The 26,094-nt window shown below is 42.1% G+C and overlaps 1 protein-coding gene and 1 non-coding gene across 2 annotated transcripts in view; both read left to right on the top strand.

Annotated features, from left to right (window-relative positions):
* Positions 1-427: 427 nt before the first annotated feature.
* On the top strand, positions 428-500 carry trnam-cau (transfer RNA methionine (anticodon CAU)). The gene has a single exon. It is a non-coding gene; the product is annotated as a tRNA-Met (tRNA).
* A 4,828-nt stretch (positions 501-5,328) lies between these two features.
* The window catches only part of marchf1 (membrane-associated ring finger (C3HC4) 1), a 176,495-nt gene continuing 155,729 nt past the window's right edge, over positions 5,329-26,094 (top strand). Inside the window, exon 1 of the mRNA XM_060830186.1 lies at positions 5,329-5,397. Coding sequence (XP_060686169.1) covers positions 5,329-5,397 — 69 coding nt within the window. The remainder of the gene's footprint in view (positions 5,398-26,094) is intronic.

Genomic DNA, 26,094 nt, shown 5'->3' with positions numbered 1-26,094 from the left:
CCTCCAGTCACAGCAAAATTCTTGTCAATTTTTTTTCTGCATCCTTTCTAGTTTAGTAACATCATCCCTACAGCAGGTTGACTAGAATTGCAGCTGAAAATGTGTTGCTGGTTAAAGCACAGCAGGTTAGGCAGCATCCAAGGAACAGGAAATTCGACGTTTCGGGCATAAGCCCTTCATCAGGAATGAGGAGGGTGAGCCAAGCAGGCTAAGATAAAAGGTAGGGAGGAGGGACTTGGGGGAGGGGCGATAGAGATGTGATAGGTAGAAGGAGGTCAAGGTGAGGGTGATAGGCCGGAGTGGGGTGGGGGCGGAGAGGTCAGGAAGAGGATTGCAGGTTAGGAGGGCGGTGCTGAGTTGAGGGAACCGACTGAGACAAGGTGGGGGAAGGGGAAATGAGGAAACTGGAGAAATCTGAGTTCAGCTGGCCTTCTTAGCGCAGTCGGTAGTGCGTCAGTCTCATAATCTGAAGGTCCTGAGTTCAATCCTCAGAGAAGGCAAGTCTATGTCCTTTGCCACCTTACGCATTATCATGCAAGGATGACTAGAATTGCACTCAATGCCCTGACCAATGAAGGCTGGTGTGCCAAATACCTTCTTCATCACTATGGCTACATGTGTTGGAACGCTCAAGGAACTATGAACCTGCACTCCCACCTTTTGTTCAACAACCTCATCAAGGTCCGACTATCAATTGTAAAAGTCCTGCCCTGATTTGCCTTACCAAACTGCAGCACCTCGCATTTATCTAACTTAAACTCAATCTGCCACTCCTTGATCCATTGGCCCATCTGATCAAGATCTCATTGTATTCTTAGATAACCTTTTTCACAGTCCAATAGCACCAATTTTGGTATCACCCACAAACTTACTAACCATACCTCCTATATTCCCATCCAAGTTGTTTATATAAATGACAAACAACAGTGGACCCAGCATTGATCCTTGTGGTACACAGCTGATCACCGGCCTCCAATTCAACTAATGACCTTCCAACACCACTCTCTGTCTTCTACCATCAGGCCAATTTTGTATCTAATTGGCTTTCTCTCACTGGATCCCATAACCATACTAACCAGTCTTTCAGGTTGAAGGCCTTGCTAAAGTCCATGTAGACAATATCTACACCCCTGCCTTCATCTATCTTCTTGGTAACCTCTTCAAAAAACTCAATCAAGTTTGTGAGAGACAATTTCCCACACACAGAGCCATGTTGACTGTCCCTAATCAGTCCTTGATTTTCCAAATGCACGTAAATTCTATCTCTCAGAATCCCATCCACCACTGATATTAGACTTATAGCTCTATGCTTCACTTCACAACCTTGCTTAAATACTGTAATGACACAATATTAACCTCCCTCCAGCCTTCCATCACTTTATCTATGCATTAAAAACACTTTACCCAAGCATTCTCATCTCTGAGGCAGACAAAGGGATGTAGAATTTGGTTTGTGATTTTATTAGCAAAATCTTCCTTACTAAACTCAAATTCCCACAATATATTATCTATCGATCATGAGCAATGAGTGGGGGAACCTCATGTTTCAGTCTGGAACAAGGCATGTTCGAGGTGATCTTACTATAAGAATAAGGATATAAAAAATCTTTGAGGGGTTGTTGTGGCACAGTAATAGTATCTTTATCTCTGGGCCAGGAGGCCTGGCCTCAAGTCCCACCTGCTCCAGATACACATCACATCTGAACATAATGATTGGAAATATCTTTCAAAAAAGGTCAATCTGTTTTAAACATTGAGGACACAGATACAAACTAGGCATCTACTGGATGGCAGGGTAAATTCACAATTTTTTTCAAAATAAGGGCCACTGTTAATGGAATTGCTTGAAAGGTTTTGAGGATCAGTGCTTTAATGTTGCAGTCCAAAATTGGATCTACCATTTCTAGGTGAGGATGTGAACTCTGAATGGGTTTCATGCAAGGTGGGAACGGAACAAGAACCTCACCGTCATTCAGAAATTTCAGGGATTCCTTATTTTGATGTTACTGCCAGGGATGTCAGGTAACTGTCCACTGATAAATCAAAGTCAGAAATCACACAACACCAGGTTATAGTTCAACAGGTTTATTTGAAATCACAAGCATTCAGAGCCCAACCCCTTTGTCAAATGAAGCTTCTCATTTTGAACTCATGACCTCTATTAAGTGAGTTACCCGCTCTGGGGAAAAGCTTCGTGCTATTCTGTCCCTACCTCTCCTGATTTTGTAGACCTCAATCAGGTCCCCCCTCAACTTCCGTCTTTCTCATGAAAATAATCCTCACTTCATAGCTAGCACCCTACATACCAGGCAACATCCTGGTGCACCTCCTCTGCACCCTCTCCAAAGCATCTACATCCTTTTGGTAATGTGGCAACCAGAACTGTACACAGTAGTCCAAATGTGGCTGAACCAAAGTCTTATACAACTGCAATATGATTTGTCAACTCATGTACTCAATACCCCGACTGATGAAGGAAAGCATGCCATATGCCTTCTTGACCAGTCAATCAATCTGTGTTTCCATCATCAGGAAACAATGGACTTGAGCACTCAGATCTCTCTGCACATCAATTTTCCTCAGAACCTTTCCATTTACTGTATAGTTCGCTCTTGAATTGGATCTTCCAAAATGCATCACATTGCATTTGCCTGGATTGAACTCCATTTGCCATTTTTCTGCCCAACTCTCCAATCTATCTCTATTCTGCTGTATTCTCTGATAGTCCCCTTCACTCAATGCTGCTCCACCAATCTTAGTGTCACCTGCAAATTTGCTAATCAGACCACCTACACCTTCCTCCAGATCATTTATATATATCACAAACAACAGTTGGTCCCAGCACGGATCCCTGCAAAACACCACTGCTCACAGTTCTCCATTTTCAGAAACTCACTTCCACTACTACTCTGTCTCCTGTTGCCCAGCCAGTTCTCTATCCATCTAGTTAGTAAACCCTGGACACTATGCAACTTTACTTTCTCCATCAGCCTTCCATGGGGAACCTTATCAAAATCCTTACTGAAGCCCATGTATATGACATCTACAGAACTTTCCTCATCAATCAACTTTGTCACTTCCTCAAAAGAATTCTATTAAGTTGTTAAGACATGACCTTCCCTGCATAAAACCATGTTGCCTGTCACTGATAAGCCCATTTTGTTCCAAATGGGAAGAGATCTTATCCCTCAGTATCTTCTCCAGCAGCTTACCTACCACTGGTGTCAGGTTCACCGATCTATAATTATCTGTATTATCTCTGCTAACCTTCTTAAACAAGGAGACAACATTAGCAATTCACCAGTCCTCCAGGACCTCACCCATGTTCAAGGATACTGCAAAGGTATCTGTTAAAGCCCCAGCTATTTCCTCTCTCGCTTCCCTCGGTAAACTGGAATAAATCCTATCCGGACCTGGGGATTTGTCCACCTTAATGCCTCTTAGAATACCCAACACTTCCTCCCTCTTTATGCCAACTTGACTGAGAGTAATCAAACATCTATCCTTAATCTCAACATTTGTCATGTCCCTCTCCTCGGTGAATACTGATGCAACGTACTCATTAAGAATCTCACCCATTTTCTCTGACTCCACGCATAACTTCTCTCCTTTTTCCTTGAGTGGGCCAACCCTTTCTCTAGTTACCCTCTTTCTCCTTATATAAGAATAAAAGGCTTTGGGATTTTACTTAATCCTGTTTGCTAAAGATAACCTGTGACCCCTTCCGGCCTTCTTAATTCCTCATTTCAGATTGGTCCTACATTCCTGATATTCTTCCAAAGCTTCATGTGTCTTTGGTCACCTAGACATTATGCATGCCTCCTTTTTCCTCTTACCTAGTCTCACAATTTCACCGGTCATCCATGTATCCCTAACCTTGTCATTTCTATCTCTCATTTTCGCAGGGAGATGTCTGTTCTGCACTCTAATCAACCTGTCTTTAAAGCCCCCCCCCCCATGTATCCCAGCTGCTCCCAATCCACAGTCCCCAGCTCCTGCCGAATTTTGCTATAGTTGGCCTTCCCCCAATTTAGCGCACTTCCTTTAGGACCATTCTTGTCTTTATCCATGAGTATTCTAAAACTTGTGGAATTGTGATCACAATTGGAAAGCTTGTGATTTCACACAAACCGATTGGACTATAACCTACTGTCGTGTGATTTCTGACTTTGTCTACCCCGGTCCAACACCAGCATCTCCACATCATTGATAAAACACACATCGCTGCCCCACACTCTTGAGTGAGCATAGTAGGTGGTGGGCTGGCCCCTAGCTGTCTGGGCTTAGATTAACTATAGGGTGTGGCAGAACATTCTAGTCCTTTGTGGCTTCACAAAGGAAAATATTTTACACATATCAGAGGGGCTTCACTTTCAGGTCAGATAGCTTCAATGGCTGCCTGCTCAAGATGTAGTTACAGACCAGCGATGTCCATGCGATTTATTGACACTCATCCAATACCAAGTAGAAAAACAATAGCTTTAAAATCGGTGAGAGAGAATGAGAAATAAAGGTGCTCCATTTTGACTACTTGCCTATTCAATTTTAGTGCAGGGTGAACTTTTTTTTAATCTCTTGCTTTTCAATTGAAACCATCTATTGTTCTCCAATGATTTGTGCTTTTTGTAGCATGATCTTTTTAAAGATTGTTTTAGAATAAGTTATCTGTGCAGCAACAGTGATGACAATTAAAAAAACCTAGTTGAAGCATTTTGCTGTTTCTTTATCATCACGTAATGAAAAACAAATCTTAAATGTCATCGTGAAAATCCTGGGAGTCTATATTTTAATTAACTTTGTGACTAGCTCTGTCGGTTCAAGAATGAATCAAACAATTCCCATTTTTATTGCTCATGCTGCAACTGTTGTCTCTCAGATAGGTATCCAGACAAAAGTAATTGAAAGCAGTTGGATTGTTTTGTCCTATATCCTGCTGCTCTCTGTTATTTGCATGTCAGGCTTCCCGTTCTACCCCCATAACATGCAAAACCTTCAGATTAAGGATTTTTCGAGGGGAGGTCTCAAATAGCTTTTCACAGCCTGTTTAATGCTCCAGATGACAGCCTAGGCAAGCGGACTTTCATCTTGTTTCATGAATTATGCACATTGACTGGCTCTCTGCTCGATCAGACCAAAGTAATCCAGCCTCTCCAGTGCATGCTGTGCTATCGCCACAGAGCACTATTCTCACTGACCTACCTACCTACCTCCCCTGGAAAATAGATGTTAGTACAAAGCTATGGCTGCAGGAGGATATTAAGCTAACGAAAGTGTGCTACAACAACAACAAAAACAAAAAAAAATGTGTCTCTGAGACAGGGTGGCTGAATGAAGGCTGAAAGTGAATGTAGCAATGTGCTGTCAGGTAGAAATGCAGCGTTGGAGATATCTGTACAGGTAACGTACTTGTTATTTTATGTTCTGGCTCCTCTCGGTGCTTACCCGGGAGATGCTGAAGTCTGTTTGCATTCTCCAAACTGTGGTTTGTGTGCTAAGTCAATATATGCTGCATTGTTGAAATTAGGTTTTTAAAGGGACATTACTACCCTCTACAAAGGCCAACAAAAATTGTTGGGGTAATATTTTCTTTTGTTAAACAAGCCAAGCAACCGTCACAGTATGTCATGCGCAAATGATGCTGAGATGCAATTAGTTTTATACGTGTTTTTTTTAATTGAAAAATATTGCCCTTCATATGAATCCTTAATTATGACCAGCGCGCAAGTTTTCATCAGTTAGCTTGAGGTTTTGATACATGCTTTAGTAAATTTTACAAGAATTAAATTAGCAGACATTAAATCGTGACATTTTTTAGTTATATTTATATTCAAAGTAGTAATAGACAAACCTATGCAGCAAGTTTTTATAAAATTCTATGAAGTTAATTTAAAAAAATAAAGAGCTGTTGAAAGTCTTGCCGTTGGCAGTGCAAAAGTACGTTCCCCTCATCCTCTTTAATAAATCAGTTTAACTGATTCCGAGATTATTTTCAGTTATCCATGAAAAAAAATCTTACAACAGTACGTCAAATTAAACATCGAACTTTTATAACAAACTACTTTGTATTATAATGTTAGGAAGAAATGACTGTTTTCACTTAACTGTAAAATAGAAGCATGCCACTTATATTGCAGTATGCTGTATGAACAGGTCGAAGATTGTCACTGGCTCGATAAGGTATTATGTACTAACGTGCTGTTGACTACAGTTTAAATGCCCAGTTCCTTGGGTAATAAAGTTGACTGGTATTGGTCTGTTTATTGGTTTTTCAGCTGATGTAATCTGCAAGTTCCTTAGAATTTTATTCAATTTAAAAATATTAGTGTTGTGACTCCACATTTTCATACAATGGAGATAAATGATTAATCAGTAGCTTAGTTTGTAGCAGATATTTTGCCAGTTTCTTGTTAGAGATGTTGGGTGGCACCAGAAAGTAACTGCTGCAGGATTTGTCTATAAAAGCTTCAATTTATGTCTTGACTTAACACATCTGTCGGCGGTTTGAATTGCTTTGAAGTGCCATGTCTGCTATTCTGCAGATAGCGATAACCAGCAAGGTATATGAAACTGTGAGGGTGACTTCTTTCTGCTTATTGGCTGGATTCAGTCTATCTGACAAAATATACTTTTTTTAAAACCGCATCATGGAAATAGGACCAGGGAGTCCTACTTTGACCAGCAGAACCTTCCATATCAGCAGTTGGCAAAATAGACACAGTTAATAATTTGACAGGGTTTGATTCTGTACTATTTGTTCACTTGTTGAAATGCAGCTGTTTTACTCAGATATATCTACGCTTTATTTAATGCATTTTAGTTTTGCTTATGAATTTATTCTCTAAGAAGTGAAACTTTAATGATTCATTGCAAAATATTTGCTGGTAATACACTATTTTGATTTACATGCTGTCATTAAAGTAATTTAATCAAACATTTTTTTATGTGTGCACTTTAAAGATATTTTGCTGTTATGGCCATTGTTTTGTGGAAAATGTTATCTATGAGCTTTTGTAACAATTAACATGGAATATGTTCCAGTAAACTATTAGTCAGTCATTATCAGATTCTTAGAGTAAAGCAAATGGGAATTCAGTTTAGAGGATTAAAGTAGGCCAAACCTTTTTTAGTTATAATTTCTTCTGCCCAGAGCAAGAGAGATGCCTGTTTTTCTTTCTTTAGAGCATATTACTCATTGAAAGATGATCTTAGAACCAGTGATTGTTGAGAATATGATTTTTGTTAAGTCCTGAAGATTTAAAGCTAAATTATAATTTCTTATCCTGTGACAATATTCAAGCAGTAAGCCAACAAATATGTAAAATTCCCTTTTTAAATGCAGAGTACTTGTAGAGAATGATAGCATGGGAAATGTGAAGGTGTGCTGGTGGATTATTCCCAGATATGCAAAAGAGCAAAAATGAGTTGTTATAGGTCACTGCAAAATTCAAGGAGATGTTAATAAATCAAAGAACTTGGTGAAAATATGGAAGTTATCGAATATTGCACAAGGATGTTGCCAGAGTTGGAGGATTTGAGCAACAGGGAGAGGCTGAACAGGCTGGGACTGTTTTTCCCTGGAGCGTCGGAGGCTGAGAGGTGACCTTATAGAGGTTTACAAAATAATGAGGGGCATGGATAGGGTAATTAGGCAAAGTCTTTTCACTAGGGTCGGGGAGTCCAGAACTAGAGGGCATAGGTTTAAGGTGAGAGGGGAAAGATATAAAAGAGACCTAAGGGACAACTTTTCACACAGAGGATGGTACAGATATGGAATGAGCTGCCAGAAGATGTGGTGGAGGCTGGTACAATTGCAACATTTAAGAGCCTTTTGGATGGGTATATGAATAGAAAGGGTTTAGAGGGATATGGGCCGGGTGCTGGCAGGTGGGACTAGATTGGGTTGGGATATCTGGTGGGATGGATTGGACTGGAGGGTCTGTTTCTATGCTGTACATCTCTATGGCTCTAATACAGTATACAAAACAAGTAACATTTACAGCTGTATACATAGAAACAGCAATTTGCAAGGGAGAAGATCAGCAAACCCCACCCATCATTTAGTTTTCAGAGAATTAAGGAAAACCCCAAATCCCACTTTGAGTCATCACAAAACAGCAACAGTAACAAATACATATAAGACAGTTCCATTAAATCAGAAATGATGCATAGATTACAGATGCCCAACCCCACAAGCAAGTCGCCCATCCCTTCACCTTCTGGTACTCTAAGTCCCTTCTGGCTCTCAGTCTGCCCTGACATACCTTTCGGCCAGCTCTAGGACAACCCGCCCTGTGTGGGTATTGTGTATGTTACTGCAAAATAGCAGGATAGAAGGTAAATGAGTTTCAGGGAGCTAGTTTATGAAGAATGATGAGAAAAAACATGTTGATAGAGACAAATGTTAATGAGGATACATCATGTGAAGGATCAAGGATTAAAATAACAGGCCCAGATCTTCTGATGAGAAGATAGTTATCACAGCTATGGGCTCTGAAAATCGAGCTGTGGAACATTGCTTCGGCGGGTCGGTGTGGACTTGTTGGGCCGAAGGGCCTGTTTCCACACTGTAAGTCTAATCTAATCTAATCTAATAATCTAATTGCAGAGCTTTCAAAGGGAATCCCTCGGAATCCTAGTAGCACACAAACCCACCAACACTCTCAAACAAACGCTAACAAACTTAAAAGTCCCAGTACAACCCATGGACAAAACCAACATCATCTATAAAATTCCACGCAAGGACTGCCACAAACACTACGTAGGACAGACAGGAAGAAAGTTAGCCACTAGGATACATGAACACCAGCTAGCCACAAAAAGACACGACCCCCTCCCCCTCAAGGCCCTACACACGGATGAAAAAGAAACACCATTTCGACTGGCCAACACATCTATCCTGGGACAGGGTAAGCAAAGACATGCCAGAGAATTCCTAGAGGCCTGGCACTCCAACCACAACGCCATAAACAAACACATAGATCTAGATACCATCTATCAACTCCTCAGAAAACGAACAGGAAATGACATCATCACAAACCCCAGGAACCCCATCCAGGAGAAAGATATAAATAGAAAGCAGGAGACAACAGCTTCGCTTCACTTGGAGGTCGCCACTGATGATGTTACCTAGCCAGGTAATGAAACATCTGGATATCAAACCTACAGCTCAGCGAGCAAACCTACACCGTAACACCCCACACTTTCAAAGGGAATTATCAGTGATTTTAATTTGAATTATTATTGTCACATGCACTGAGATACAGCAAGAAGTATTGTTTTGCATGCTGACCAGACAATCATACCTTCCATAAGTACATCATGGTAATAGAACACAATGTAGTATTACGGCTACAGAGAAGATGCAGAGAAAGATCAACTCAAACATGAGAGATCTATTAATAAAGTCTGATAACAGTGGGGAAGAAGCTGTTCTTAAATTGCTGGTACATGTTTTCAAATTTTTTTTGTACTTTCCATCTGATGGATGCAAGTATAACTGGGGTGGGAGGGGTCTTTGATTATGTTGGCTGTTTTCTGAAAGGCAGCAGGAAGTGTAGACGGAGTCAATAGATAAAAGGTAGTTTTCATGACGGATTGGGATTTGTTCACAGCTCTTTGTAATTTCTTGTGGTCTTGGGCATAGCAGTTGCTATACCAAGCTGTAATGCATCTGTATAGGATACTTTCCATGATGCATCTATAAAAGTTGATATGTGTCATTGGGGACATGCTGAACTTCCTTAACCTTCTGAGGAGGGAGAGGTGATGGTGTGCTTCCTTGATAGCAAGGTCAATATGGATGGACAAGATAGAACGTTGGTGGTACTTACATCAAGGAACTTGGAGCTCTTGACCACCTCCCACCTTAGCACCATTGATGGGGTGTGTCTTCCACTCTGCTTCCGGATGTTGATGAGCAACTCCTTCATTTTGCTGACATTGAGGAAGACATTGTTGTCTTTACGCCATGCCGCTAAGCAATCTGCGTCCTTCCTGTACTCTGTCTGGTTGTCATCTGAGATCCAATCCACCATGGTGCTGTCATCAGCAAATTTGGAAATGAAGACAGAGCTGTGTTTGGCCACACAGTTGTGAATGTAAAAGAGGCTGATTGCCTAGCCTTGTAGATCACTGTTGCTGGGGATTATTGTAGAGGTGTTGCAGCCTATTCTCACTGATTGCGATCTGCGGGTCAGGAAGTTGAGGATCCAGTCGCTGAGAGAGGAGCAGAGCCCTGGGTCTTGGAGTTTGGAGATGAGCTTTGTTGGAATTATGGTCTTGAAGGTGCAACTAAAGTCAATAAATAGGAGTCTGACATAGGTATCCTTGTTATCCAGATGTTCCAGGGATGAGAGCGGGGCCAGGGAGATGGCATCTGCTGTGGACCTTTTGTGATGGTAGGCATTTTGTAGCAGATCAAGGCAATCTGAGAGGTTGGAGTTGATGTGTGCCCATTACTAACCTCTGAAAGCACTTCACAATGATGGATGTCAGAACCACGAGACAGCAATGATTAAGGCATGTTAACTGACTTTCCTTTGGCACTGGAATGATTGTGACCTTCTTAAAACAGGTGGGAAGCTCACCTTGTAGTAAGGAGAGGTTAACGATGTCTATAAATACTCCCATCAGCTAGTCTACTCAGGATCTGAGTGCGTGATCCAGCGACTCTATCCAGACCGGTCACTTTCCATGGGGTCACCCTCAAGAAGACTGATGTAACGTCTGCGGCGGTGACTGTGTGTACAGATGCACCTGAGGCTGTCAGGGCAGGTAGTATTGTTTCACTAACCTCCTGGTCAAAACGAGCATTGGATGCATTGAGCTCAACAGGAAGGGATGCATTGTTGTCAGTGATTTCTACTCCACTTTTCTTTGTTGGCAGCTATATCGTGTAAGCCTTGCGACAGTCAACGTGTGTTCATGTGGAAGCTGGTGTTTGGAACCTGCTGAAAAAATCTCCAAATTTGACTTTATATTTTAGGAGGAATCTTATAGGGGTTTGAGTGAGATTTGAGGCAGAATCAGATGAAAAGACTGGTAGAGGTTATCTTGACTTCAGGAGTATCTAATTCCATCTTTATGCTGTACCAAGTGGCGAGGAGAGTTTCTAGCTAAGCTGTAGTGAGTTGCCATTTAAGGGGGATTGTTACTTGGTAAACACTTGCCCCACATGTTTCATTAATGAAAATCAGAGTGGGTGCTTGGCGTCCTCAGCTGACCACTTGTTTCAAAGGACCTCCATATTGTTTTAGGGCTAAAGGGCAACTCTGAGCATGATCCAAGGGAAGTACCCTCATGCACCTCTCACCCACGTACATTGGCTTCTGATATTTTGAGGGCCTTCCTTGAACTGGGTGAAGACCATTTCCTTTGGCAGTTAAAACACAGGCATCCTGAGCATGTGGTTGGCTCAGCAGAATTGGGTTCAGATGAGTTGGGAGCCAGTGGGGCCTGCAGATGAGTTGGGGGATGCTGGGGCCTGCGGATACTGGAAGCCAGAGTCAATAGACGTGATTCTGGAAAAGCACAGCAGGTCAAATAGCATCCGAGGAGTAGGAAGTCAACATTTCGGACCGAAACCCTTCGGGGCTCCACTCCCCCTCTCTAGTCCTGAAGTATGTCGGTGGGGTGTTGGGTTGGGAGAAGGGTAGGTGGGATGCTGATAGCTAGATGCAGGTAGGAAGTTATTGTGATTGGGAAGGGTGGAGCAGATAGGTGAAATAGGAAGATGGACAGGTCAGGGAGATGGAGAGGAGAGGTGGGGCTAAATATGGGATAAGGCAGGGGGAGGAGAGAATTTGAAGCTGGTGAAGTCGGTGCTGAGGCCGTTGGGCTATAAGTTTCCCAGGTGAAATATAATGTGTGTTCTTCCAGTTTCCATTTGACCTCACTCTGACAGTGGAGGAGGACAAGGATGGACATGTTGCTGGGGGAGTGGAAGGGGAAATTTAAAATGGATGGCAACCTGAAGGTGGGGTTGGTTAATGAGTGCAGATGCTCCTCAAACTGGTCCCCAAGCCTGCATTTGGTCTCCCCGATCTCGAGGAGACCACCACAGGAGCAATGGATGCAATAGGTCAGGTTGGATGATGTGCATGGGTCTGGAAGAATTGCTTAGTGCCTTGAATGGAGGTAAGAGGGGAGGTGTAGGGGCACCTTTTGCAGGCTGCAAGGAAAGGTACCAGGTGGGGTGGAGTGTAGAGTTGACAAGGGAGTCGCAGAGTGAATGGTCCCTGTGAAAAATGGAAAGGGGTGGGGAAGGAAATACCTTTTTGGATGGTGGGGTCTGATTGTAGGTGGCAGAAATGTCAGAGGATGATGTGTTGGATCGGGAGGTTGGTGGGTAGTATGTGAGGACTAAGGGGACTGTATCCAATTCCCTACCTGTATCCACATATCACCATCTGACCTACCCTTCCCCCAGCTCCACCCCCTTCCATACTTGCAGAATTACATTTTATTTTGCTCAAAAAAACCTGCATGAATCCATGTCAGATTCTGTAAATCCCTTTTTCTCGATATAGGATCAGTCTGAATATTGGGGCGCAGACAGACGGACTTTAACCTCACACCTTCAGTGCATTAGCTGGCTGATCTGGCACCTATTGTTAAAGTTCACTGGAGAATATAACTTTAAAAGAAAGCTCTGGGGTTTACATATGAAAGAACTGAAACCCACATGGTCATGCTAAAAGATGAGAGACATAACAAACAATCCAGGTCTTTTTCAATATGTAAATTCAGTTACATCGCACTGTAAACGTTTGCTAAAATTCTGTGTCTTATGATCTTACACTCCTCAACCACCTGATGAAGGAGCAGCACTCCGAAAGTTAGTGCTTCCAAATAAACCTGTTGGATTATAACCTGGTGCTGTGTGATTTTTAACTCAAAATGCCAGGGCAGAGTAAGCTATGGGCCAAGTGCAGGGAAATAGGATTGGTGTGCCTTGTTTGGCTAAAGGGCCTGTTTCTTTTCTGTATGACTCTGAAAGTATGCAAGGAGGTCAGAGTCAGTGACAGCCAAAAAGACTGGAATAAATTCAAGATCCAGCAAAGGAGGATTTAAAAGATAATGAAGATCGAGGAAAATAAAGAGCAAACTAACATGGAACATAATAACTGACAAGAACTTCTTTATATCAAAAGGAAGAGTGAGGTCAAAGTGAACATAGGCCCCTTAGAAAATGAATCTGGGGAGATGGGTTTGGGGAACAATGAAATGACAAAGCAGTTAAACAGATATTTTCTATCATTGCTTTGGTAGATACCTCAAATATTCCATTAAAGATGATGGAACAGGAATTAAGTAACACCATCATCACTAAAGAAGTAGTATCAGATAAACTAATGAAGTTGAAGGCAGATAAGTCCCCTGGGCCTGATGGCTTGCATCCTAGGATCCTAAAAGTAGTTGCTACAGAGATATTGGTTGTAATTTTCCAAAAGTCATTAGATTCTGGAGAAGTACTGTAGGAGTGAAAAACTGCTAATGTGGCACCGTTATTCATAAAGGGAGGGAGACGACAAATGGATAACAATAAGCCTAACCTCTCTTGCTGAAAAAATATTGGTATCAATTATTCAGGAAATAGTTTCAAAAACATTTGGGAAACCATACTCTAATCAAGCAGAGTGGGTATGGCTTCAGGAAAGGGAAATCAGGTCTAACTAATTTACAAGAGTTTTTCGAGGAAGTCTCAACCAGAGTGGATAGAGGTGAACCAGTATGTTATAGTATTTGGACTTCCACAAGACATTTGACAAGATACCTCACAAAGGATTTCATTCGAGCCCACAGTGTCGGAGGTAGGATATTGGATGGATAGAAAATTGGCTCATGGTCAGGAAACAATAATGAGCAGGGACAAGGGATTGTGGGGTTCCACAGAGATCAGTGCTAGGATTGCAACTGTTTTCAATGTGTACTAATGCCTTGGAGGAAGGAAGTGAATATCTGCAACCAAATTTATAGACAACACTAAAATAGGTGGAAAGGCTGGGTGAAAGAGGGATACAAACATTTTAGAAAAATATTGATAGATTCAGTAAATGGGCAAAAGGTTGGAGTACAATATATGAAAATGTGAAATTGTTCATTTTGGAAGACAGAATGACAGAATATTAATGGGAAACAAAATGCAGAAAGCTTCAATACACAGACATGAAGGTACTTGTGCATGAACCAAGCTAGCACATAGGTGCAGCATGAAATCATGAAGGTTCATGGAATAATGGCCCTTATTTCAAAGGGTTTGCACATAAAAGTAAGGAAGTCTTACTGCAACTGTACAGGCTGCTGGTGAGACTACATCTTCAGTATTGTGAGCAGTTTTGACCCCACTGGAAAGCTATTTCATTGGAGGCAGTACAGTGGGTTCACTAGGATGATTCCTGGTTATGGGTGGATTAACCGCTGAGTACCGTAACTACAAAAACATGATGGAGGAGCTGACCAGAGTTGATTGGCAATAGGAGTCGAATAGGGAAGACATTGGAACAGCAATGAAAGGAAAATTGGGGGTAATTTGGAAAGGATAGCAGAAATTGTGGGCGGCACGGTGGCACAGTGGTTAGCACTGCTGCCTCACAGCGCCAGAGACCCGGGTTCAATTCCTGCCTCAGGCAGCTGTCTGTGTGGAGTTTGCACGTTCTCCCCGTGTCTGCGTGGGTTACCTCCGGGTGCTCCAGTTTCCTCCCACAGTCCAAAGTGTGCGGGTCAGGTGAATTGGCCATGCTAAATTGCCCGTAGTGTTAGGTATGGGTGGGTTTCGCTTCGGCAGGTCGGTGTGGACTTGTTGGGCCGAAGGGCCTGTTTCCACACTGTAACTAATCTAATCTAATCTAAATTCATCCCGGGGAAGGAAAAACAATGTAAGGGGAGGCCGAGGTAACCATAACTGACGAAAGAAGCCGGGGGCAGTGTAAAAGTAAAAGACCAAGTATACAATGTGGTGAAGAAAGTTTAAAAATCCCACAACAGCAGGTTATAGTCCAACAGGTTTATTTGGAAGCACTAGCTTTCGGAGCGACGCTCCTTCATCAGGTGGTTGTGGAGAAGGATCATAAGACACAGAATTTATAGCAAAAGATTAGTATCATGCAAATAAAGTGACATTGTAATTTTTTTTGCTGTAAATTCTATGTCTTATGGTCCTACTGCACAACCGCCTGAGGAACGAGCGGTGCTCTGAAAGCTAGTGCTTCCAAATAAACTTTTGGACAATAACCTGGTGTTGTGGGATTTTTTTTAACTTTGTCCACCCAGTCCAACACCTGCTCCTCACAAATGTGGTGAAGATTTCTTTCTAAAGCCAGAGGATTCAGAAACCTTTGAAAACCAGCATATGACAACTAAGAAAGCAATGAGGAAGAAGAGGAAATATGAAGGTACGCTAGCAAGTAATGTAAAAGAATAATGTTGCAAGAGTTTTCAGTGTTAGGACCATAACTATTCAAATTAGAGATGAACAATCTGAATGAAGAAACTGAAGGCATTGTTGCTAAGTTTACAGATGACACAAAGATAGTTTGTGGGACAGGTAGTGTTGAGGAGGTGGGAAGGCTGCAGAAGGACTTGGATAAAGTAGGGCAAAAGATAGAGTGGGCAAAAAGTGGCAGATGGAATAAAGTGCAGGAATGTATGAGGTTCTGCACTTTGATAGAAAGGAAAAGGCTTGAGAAATACAAAACCCAAAGGGATTTACGAGTCCTGGTTTAGGATTTTCTTGATGTTAGCATGCAGGTTCATTCAGCAGTTAGGGAGAGAAATACAATATTAGCATTCAATTTGAGAGGTTTACAATGCAAGTGCAGAGCTACAATCCTGTTAAGTCTGATCAGCCATTCTATGGCTGATATGTTTTGCAATTCCATTCTTCTGACTTGTCCTCAACCTTTTGATCCACTTACTAATCAAGAACTTACCTTACTCTGCCTTTAAAGACACTCAATGACTTAACCTCTACAGCCTTCTGTGGCAATGAGTTGCGCAGATTCCCCACCCTCTGGCTGAAGAACTTCCTTTGCACCTCCGTTCTAAAGGGTCATCCCTTCACTCAGGCTGTCCCCTCGGCTCTCAGTCTCATCTAATGGAAGCATCTTCATGTCCACGCTATCCAGGCCTCTCAGCATTCTGTAAGTTTCAATGAGAACTCCCCGCATCTTTCTAAAGTCCATCGACTGCACGCCCTGAGTCCTCAATCTCTCCTCATACAACAAGCTCTTCATCCCTGGGACCATTCTTGTGAACCTACTTTGGACCCCCTCCAAGGCCAGCACATCCTGTCAAAACTGCTCATAGGATTCCAAGTCCAGTCTGACCAAAGCCTTATACAGTCTCTGTATTTCATTTTTAAAAAAATGTTTTTTTAACAGAACCTCTGACACTCCTGGTTTTTTTTCCCTCCACGCTATCACCTGACAGCAGTAGTGCTTATTTTACCCCATGCCCATGTCGTGTGTGTGTGGGTGTCAGACACAGTAACAGACAACAAGTGTGTAAATCTTTATTTATTTATGTTCCACCACCAGGAAGAAAGGAAACACCCGAGTGGCCAGTGACCAGCAGTCCCTTTCTCAAAGGGCCATGCTGCGTGATCAAATAGTGAAGGATAGGGCAGGGATTAGATCAAAATAGAGTTTGGGGGGTTGGAAATAATGCACTTCGCTCCCTGCAGCGCCCACCTCTCCCTGAAAATCTCGAGGGTATTTGGTGCTCCTTCTCCAGAGACACCCGGGCTCGAACATAACCGCGGAAGAGGGGCAGGCAATTGACCCTAACAACCCCATCCAAGGCCCACTGCCTGGACCTGTTTATGGCCAGTTTGGCCAGGCCCAGGAGCAGACCAGTCTCAGCATTTAATCCCTGCTCTTGTATTCTAGCTATCTCAAAATAATGCTAACATTTCATTTGCCTTTCTAACTGCCAGTTGAGTCATCATCTTAACTTTAAGAGACTTCTAACAAGGACTTTGTGCTTCAGATTTACAAAGCCTTTCCCCATATAGAAAATAGTATCTGCCTCTTCTTCCTACCACAGTGCATAACCTTATACTTTACCTCATTGTATTCTATTTGCCACTTCTTACTGTCTGGATTTTGCAGCATGTTTATTAACACTTTGGTCAAGGTTTGCCTTAATTTCCCAGCATGCCTCAGTTATTGTCCAATCTTTGTAAGTTCATCATTTTGAGCGACCCGTCTGGCCACAGTGATAATTCTATCAATGGCTTTCAGAACTATTGCTGTAAAGCAGGAAACTCCGAATAACATAGATTTTGCATCGTTAAATGATAAAAGGAATGAGATGATGTTTTTAAATCTGCCCATTAGTTAAATGCAGTACCAGGAGAGCAGCACTGTTGAAACTTGTATGATTCATAGTCAATAGCATGAAAAACTAATACAAATAAGCTTGTTGTTAGCTCTTCACAAATGCTCATTGGTCTGTTTTTGCATTTGATTTAAATACTCAAATGACTTCAAGAAAGCAAGGCCATTTCAACTAAACATTCTTGTTTGAACATACAAGAGCTTGGGCCTTATCTTGCAGTGTGGGAACCTTTAGAAAAGTCATAGCTACCCTTACAAGATGGATAAAGTATGTATTGTTGTCTATTAAAAATGGAAAAGGAAACTCTGTGGGAGGTAAAACAAATCTGTTTCAAATAGTTTCAAAGCTATTTGTTGACATGAATCTAAGCACTACCATTGTAGCATTATTAATACTTAGCTAATACCCATAACCTCGCATTATCACAGTGGGGGTTTGTTTTCACAGTTTGATTGCCAGAGCATAGGCATTACTAAATTGTTAGCTATCTTTGTGGAGTTAGGAAAATAAATGTTTGTTTTTGCGATCTTGAATAATTGATTAAAGAATATTGAGTGGACTTTTAAGAATTGGAGCATTTTCATTTCGTAAAATCATGCAATAGCTACGAAGAAATTTAATCTCTTTTATCCTAGAATGCCTCCTGAGGTCTACCCCTGATGGATTTTGGGTGGTTTGCTAATTAGTTTGGGGTGTCTTGTGAATATGTAGTAAGCTAGCATAACAGGTATAAATAATCATGAGGATGAGGTGAGTGGTTGAGTTTGCATGGAGTGGGTTCGTGGGTGAGGGAACAGCTTATATGAGATGGCATGTCTGGATGGGGCAGTGGATGGGGTGAAAGAAATGAGCATAGGTGTTTAAGATAACAAAGATAAGCTGTGCTTTCTAAATAGTGCTGCTCAGTATGTGACAGCACTTTGGCCATCTCTGATCTGTGTTTGTAGGAGTAGATTTGATTCCATCCTGTAGCCAATACATGTATACCCCCACAAGAAAACCTTGCCAACTCAATGTTTTTTTCCCCTGAAGTCGGAGGCATCCGACTCCACACCACCATTCCATGACTAAAATCAAAGCTTTTTGTAATCACCTTAAGAGAGACAGGGAAATTTTGAACTTCTATTTGAGCAGGGAGAAATAGTCTAATAATGAGAGCTCTCTGATGATTTTTTTTAATGAATTATCTCATTACTGACGTGTAATCACTGAAAATGAGCATTTAATGAACTGACATTAAAATACAGAGTCACTTGAGAGCATCAGTCGTGTGTTCGTTGAATCTGTTTAAAAAGCTTTGTTGCATAATAGTAGGTCAGTTGGCAAAAGACTATCATTGAATGGAATTTGAACTTTGACTCTCAGTAATAAACAGCAGCTACTTTCAATTTGTGGCCATCAGCTTTTCTAACAGAAGCAAAAGAGTGAGCAAAGAGATAATTGAGCTCTCGCTGATCTGGAGTTGTCTCAGAGTTTCCGCTGGAATGTCTGGGTTGATTATGCTGAAGGGTTCTTTCATTATACATTATCTGTGACAGGTTAACCTTCTCCACTTAATACAGTGCAGCAAAGCAAGAACAAGTGCACTTATCAATTTCTGCAGTCAAATTGTATTCCGTATCTTTCAATAAATTTTACTGTCATTCCAGCTTTCAGCCTTGCTTTGAAATTGAATTTCCGTACTGGCCCAATTGTGTTTATCACATTTGTCAGCTTTTGTGAAATTTAAAACTTGACTAAGTGCCAGATAGATGAGCTGGTTAAGGATACAGATTGAAGTTGAGGATTTGTAAATCCGCACTGGATAATCTGACTGGGTCAATTTGTTAGGGATGGGGAGGGGGGAAGGCTTAAAAGTAGCACATAGCAACAGCAGGCATGTGGATGGGAAGGGTTTAGAGAGATATAGACCAAATGTATTCAGTTGGAGTGAGCTGAATGGGCACCATGGTCAGTATAGGCCCAAGGGCCTGTTTCCATGCTATATTACTCTGTGACTGTATGACAGGAAAAAGAGAGCAGTGAGGCTCCAGGAGGTGAGGTCTAGGTGGACTTGGGTGGACATGACCCAATGAAGGTTGGAGATTGAGACTGGCAAAGGCCAAATTCTTCTTTTGAGTTCTGGGAGAAACTCCTGAATTACCAGGCCTCGTAAATGTGTCATGAAAATTGAATCATAATCCTCTATACAGATATAGAGTCATAGAGATGTACAGCACGGAAACAGCCCCTTCGGTCCAACTCATCCATGCCAACCAGATATCCGAATCCAATCTATTCCCACCTGCCATCACCCGGCTCATATCCCTCCAAACCCTTCCTATTCATATACCCATCCAGATGCACTTTAGATGTTAATTGTACCAACTTCCACCACTTCCTCTGGCAGCTCATTCCATACATTTACCACCCTCCGTGTGGAAATAATTGCCCTGTAGGTCTGTTTTAAATCTTCCCCCTCCCACCCTAAACCTATGCCCTCTAGTTCTGGACTCTTTCCTCCCCCCCCCCCCCCCCAGGGAAAAGACTTTGTCTATTTATCCTACCCATGCTCCTCATGATTTTATAAACCACTATAAGGTCACCCCTCAGCCTCCGACGTTCTAGGGAAAACAGCCCCAGCGTGTTCAGCCTCTCCCTGTAGCTCAAATCCTCCAAATTGAGCTTCAAATGACATCATGTATCTTTATCTTAAAACAGCGGACATACAGGCAAAATAATCACTAAGAACATGAATTCTGAACAACACAGCCTCTGTTTGTCTGTCTAGATTACCTTTGTGCATTAACCCCAGCCTTGAGGGAGACCATAGAATGTCACAGCTGGCAGTACCAAGGCAACTTCGAAGAAAACAACTTTGAAGTGGGAAATGGGCTGCAAACTGAACAGTACATTCCCGTGAGTTATCTCAGACTGTGCATATGAAAAGAGAGCTACCTGAGCCGAGACACACACATTTATGTTCGCCTCTTCCTAAACAATACAAGAACAATGGTTAAAAGTCAGTAACAACTTTGGTGTGAAAAAGTTGCCCCTTAGGTCTCTTTTAAATCTTTCCTCCCTCGCCCTAAACCTATGTCCTCTAGTTCTGGACTCCCCCACCCCAGGGCAAAGACTTTGTCTATTTATCCTACCCATGCCCCTCATAATTTTGTAAACCTCTATAAGGTCACCCCTCCCACGCTCCAGGGAAAACAGCCCCAGCCTGTTCAACCTCTCCCTGTAGCTCAGATCCACCAACCCTGGCAACATCCTTGTAAATCTTTTCTGAACCCTTTCAAGTTTCACAACATCTTTGCAATAGGAAGGAGACCAGAGTTGCACGCAATATTCCAACAGTGGCCTAACCAATGTCCTGTACAGCCACAGCGTGACCTCCCAACCCCTGTACGCAATACTCTGACCAATAAAGGAAAGCATACCAAACGCCTTCCGTGCACATTATTGAAAGCTGAGGTGAATAAAGAAAGGGAGCCAAATCATCTGTCTCCGTCTCTGAGCCTGACAATTTGGGTTATCCCTTTGGAACCGTAAGAAATCGGAGAGCCTTTCCGGGGAGCTGTTGTAACAAATGAGCAGTTTATCTCATGAAATTAGCAGGCAGACCTTTACTTTAAAATTTGAAGGAGCAGGAGTCATGGAATAGAATCATATCATCAAAGGAGTTGAGGTTGGGTTGTGAGGAGAAGATGAGGGATAGAATCAAATCTTGGGTATTTTCCGAGTGAAAGAAGGTACCAAAGTAACTTCAAAGATAACAACTTTGAAGTGGGAAATGGGCTGCAAACTGAACAGTATATTCCCGTGAGTTATCTCAGACTGTGCATATGAAAAGAGAGCTACCTGAGCCGAGACACACACATTTATGTTCGCCTCTTCCTAAACAATACAAGGACAATGGTTAAAAATCAGTAACAACTTTGGTCAGTTTGTGCTGAGAGGGCCATAGTTGAGAAAATTCTTCACCATTCCTTCACCGTGGTTAAAAAGAGTCTGTCTTGCTTTGCAGTTAAAATCACAATTGAAAGGGAACAATACCAATTCATTTCAGCGGAACTACAAAGCCCAAGATCTCAACGTTATCTCTTCATCTACTGACATCAGTTCTACATGTATCACTCAATGTAACAGCTTCAATGACCAATGGTCTACTCTTCATGGGACTCAGAACCTGATCATTTTTTAAACTTAATCTTTTTGGAACTCATCTTATTTCCATTCTGTGTGTCGTGAAGGGGGAAATGGACTGCAAGCTGAACTGTATTTTCCTGAGAGTTATATAATAATAAATCGAAAGGCAATTCACCTTGTGCTGCCATTAATAATCACTCTTTCTCCTTCAATCTGGAACCTTGTACTCTTTTATTCTCACTCTCTTTTCTCTCTGTCTCTCTCTCTCTGTCTGTCTGTCTGTCTCTCTCTCTCTCTCTTCCCCCTCCCCCTCCTCCTCCACCCTGACTCCAAAAATAAACATTTTGTAGATATTTCAGAAACAGGTTTAACATTCAAGACAGGTCTTGATACTAACAATTTAGAAGGTTACCTTGGAACAGTTTTACCAGTGTCTTAAGAGTAATGCTTGGATAAGCAGAGTTGAGGACTTTGACACTGTGTCAAATGGGATAAATGGACTTCTAAGCCATGCATGAGTCCAGCTGTTTATATCTCTGTGCAATAGAAGTTGCAAGCAATCAAATTAGTTATCTGAGAAAGAATAGGACTCCTATTTGTGGGCGGCACAATGGCACAGTGGTTAGCACTGCTGCCTCACAGCGCCTGAGACCCGGGTTCAATTTCCGACTCAGGCGACTGACTGTGTGGAGTTTGCACGTTCTCCCCGTGTCTGCATGGGTTTCCTCCGGGTGCTCCGGTTTCCTCCCACAATCCAAAAGATGTGCGGGTCAGGTGAATTGGCCATGCTAAATTGCCCGTAGTGTTAGGTAAGGGGTAAATGTAGGGGTATGGGTGGGTTGTGCTTCGGTGGGTCGGTGTGGACTTGTTGGGCCGAAGGGCCTGTTTCCACACTGTAAGTAATCTAATCTAATCCTGCTTGTACTAGAAGCATCAAAACCTGGAAATTCTTTGGTAAGTCTGTTTTTTTTCAAGTGTAACAACAACTAAGCATCAGTAATAGGAATCGTTTATCTGGGTATATTCCACCGTTGTCTCCTGATGAAGGGCTTGTGCTCGAAACGTCAAATTCCCTGTTCCTGAGATGCTGCCTGGCCTGCTGTGCTTTGACCAGCAACACATTTTCAGCTGCCATATTAAAAAGATGACTGTGGTGAGATGACCAGAAACCAGCCCTAATATTTATTTCAGGACCACATCCATCAATCAAGCTGCTGATTCTTCTGTTGTCAGCAGTCACATCAAGTTATAGTCCAACAGGTTCATTTGAAATCACAAGCTGTCGGAATGCTGCTCCTTTGTCAGGCGAAGTGGAGGTGACCTGGAATTATCTTAAAATTATCTTTCTGCGAAATAAGTTTTTTTGCCTGTGTTCTTCCCTTCACTTGATGAAGGAACAGCACTCCGAAACTTGTGATTTCAATTAAACCCGTTGGACTATAGCCTGGTGTTGTGTGGCGACTGACTTTGTTGACCCCAGTCTATCACTGGCACCTTCACAGTGAGATTATGATGAGGCCTAAACCTGTGATTCTGGGAATACCCAAACTGATATTGATTGAAATATTTCTTTGCAGTGATATTGGGCTGGCTTTGATTTATCTGTTTTTATATGAGACAGATCGAACAATTTTCCATTTATACTCAGATTCTCTAGTTTTTTTTATCCTTGCAATATAAAAACTAATATGTTTGTGAAGAGGGAAGAATTTTACCTCCAAATGTAGATTGTCATTTTTCACATGTAACTCAATTTCTTGTGAACATTTTAAATCTTTTTAACGGGATATGGATGTCTGTTAAAAGCTCAAACTTGTTGCCCGTTGCTAAGTGCCATTAAGATGGTGGAGGTGAGCTGCTTTCTTGAACTGCTGCTGTGCATATAGCTCACATGCACCCACACTGCTGCTGGGGAAAGGAGTTCCAGAACTTTATCTCCAGCAACAATGGAGGATTAGCGATTATAGTTTGCAGTGGGCATGGTGTATGATTTGGAGAGGACATTACAGAAGCTGGTAGTGACATTTATCAGAACAAGTATGTGTTGGTGCAGGAGTTCAGATGGAGAGAGCATTGTTGCCATCCTACACCACCTCCCTTCCCACGTTCCTCCTTCCTGCCATCCTAACCTCCCATGTTGAGCTTCTCTCTAAACAGTACCAGGATGTTTATATCACAAGTGATGACACTGACTGCTGAAAAGGGAAGGGTGTGGATCATGGTTTCCACACTGATCTACCCATCTTTTTTTTTGGATTTCTATCTCCTTCTACTTTGCTTCAGAAGGGAAGTGCTTTTGCCCAGGAAATAGGCGGGTCGATCTCATCGAAAGATCACATTCTCCAATCAGGATCATTAAGTATGAAGAATCTGCACCACTTTGCCACCTGCAGAAGATAAGAAATTAGGATTAATGAACAAGACTCCTCTTTGTTCTAATTTTCGAATGCCTGGTGGCCTAATGCTGGATATGAGAGAAAGGGCAGTACTTATTGTCGTGTGGCGGAATTTGCATCTTTTAATTTCTTGATGGGTTTAGAGTGGGATATGAGTTGTCAGCAAACGTTGGGAGAAAGGAGGGAGTGAGAATTTGCCTGTTTTGATCAGACGGTCTGTGTCCTGTGCGTGTAGAATCAGCTGCGGTTACCTCAATACCTTAATTATAAAAGCTCAGTTCAGCATTGGAAGCTTCTTATGGCATTTAGCAATGGGCAACAACTTTGAGCTTTGAACAGCCATCCACATCCCATTAAAAAGACTTAAAATGTTCACAAGAAATTGAGTTATATGTGGAAAATGACAATCTACATTCTGAGGTAAAATTCTTCTATCTTCACAAATATATTGATTTTTATATTGTAAGCATTAAAAACTAGAGAATCTGAGTATAAATGGAACATTGCTCGATCTGTCTAGTATAAAAACAGATAAATCAAAGCGCAAAGAGCTTTCTAAGTAGTCTTGCCACTAACCACTCACCTACGTTGCTCATTGGTGCTGCAGAAAAATCAATGGGTGGCACGGTAGCTCAGTAGTTAGCACTGCTGCCTCACAGCACCAGGGTCCCAGGTTCGATCCCAGCCTCGAGCAACTGTCTGTGTGGAGTTTGCACATTCTCCCTGTGTTTGCGTGGGTTTCCTCCCACAGTCCAAAGATGTGCAGGTTAGGGTGGATCGGTCATGCTAAATTGCCCGTAGTGTTCAGGGATGTGTAGGTTAGGTGTTTTAGTATGGGGGGAAATGTAAAGTAATAGGTAAGGGGAATGGGTCTGGGTAGGTTATTCTTTGGAGGGTCGGTGTGGACTTGTTGGGCCGAAGGGCCTGTTTGCACAAAGTTGGGATTCTTCAATATAAAAAAGATTGAGTACTCAAATCAGTCTCCTGCAGAGTAGTCTGTGTATGTCAAAACCAAGGGATGATTTCTGATGGGGAGCAAGTAGGAACTGGGCATAAGAAATAGGAGCAGTTTTAGGCCATTTGGTCCCTTGAGCTTGCATTCAAGGTCTGTTCCTAATTCTGGTTTCCTGCCTGCTACCTATAGCTCTTGACATCCTTCTAAATCAAAACAAGCTGTCTATCTGAGTTTGAATATATTCAATAAGCCAGCCTCCACCTTTTTATTGGGAAAGGGAATTCCAAACCCAGCAACAATTTGAAGAACAAATTTCTCTCCGTTGCTGTTTTAGATGGAACAGCCTTACTTTTGAAACTGTGCCCCAGGTTCTAGTTTTACCCGGGATAGAAAGTATTCATTCTTCTGTCCCGAAAGGAACTTGTGTTACAGCAAGACCACCTCTCATTCTTCTACACTCCATTCAGTATAGCGTGACCTTTCCGCATAGGATAGGTCAGATGAACACATGGCAAAAGGACAGGTGTAGAAGGTCGGGCTTTAGATATTTGGATTATTAGGACAGCTTCTGTGATAGTTGGGACCTGTAGAGGTTGCACCTGTACTGGATTGAGTCCATTATGCTTGCTGGGAGGTTTGCCTGTGTAGGGGAGGTTTTAAACTCGTTTGGCATGGGGTATTGGGCACAGAATAGAGTAGTCGGGAACTAGGTCCAATCAGACGTCAAACAGTCCAATAGGTGGAGAAGACGTGGACTGGATAAGATGCATGGGAGATCCAGAAAGCTAGGTTTTATCTATTTCAATTTAAAAAAACTGACTGGCAAGACGTATAAACTTAGAGCATTGATCAGCACATGGAAATATGATATTGTTGAAATCACTGAGGAAATGACTAATAGAAGGACAGGACTGGCAGCTTGACATTTCAGAGTATAGAAATTTCATGGGCAATAGTGGGAAGTGTAGAGAGGTGGGGCACTAATGAGATATTAAAGGGTTAATTTGCTCTGCTGACCTGTAGGAAATTGGATGGCCCTGATTGGAGGCAAGGGTGGTATGTCTCTGACTTACAGTTAAAATGTAAGGAATTTACGTTCTCCTCCCTTTTCCTTCACAGCCATTTACATGGCCGTTTCCTAGTTATTCAAAGTAAAAGAATTACATCATCCTATTCAAATTCCATAAGAACATTGCAGTTGGAATTTTGACTACTCCCTGTAGTTTTTAAAAAAAAGATTCACAACAGATTTGACCATTTAGGGATGATTTACAT

Source organism: Hemiscyllium ocellatum, chromosome 1 (assembly GCF_020745735.1).
Source record: "Hemiscyllium ocellatum isolate sHemOce1 chromosome 1, sHemOce1.pat.X.cur, whole genome shotgun sequence".
Lineage (NCBI taxonomy): Eukaryota > Metazoa > Chordata > Chondrichthyes > Orectolobiformes > Hemiscylliidae > Hemiscyllium > Hemiscyllium ocellatum.
The sequence above is the reverse complement of the archived record's forward strand: the minus strand, read 5'-3'. Positions and strand labels throughout refer to the sequence as shown.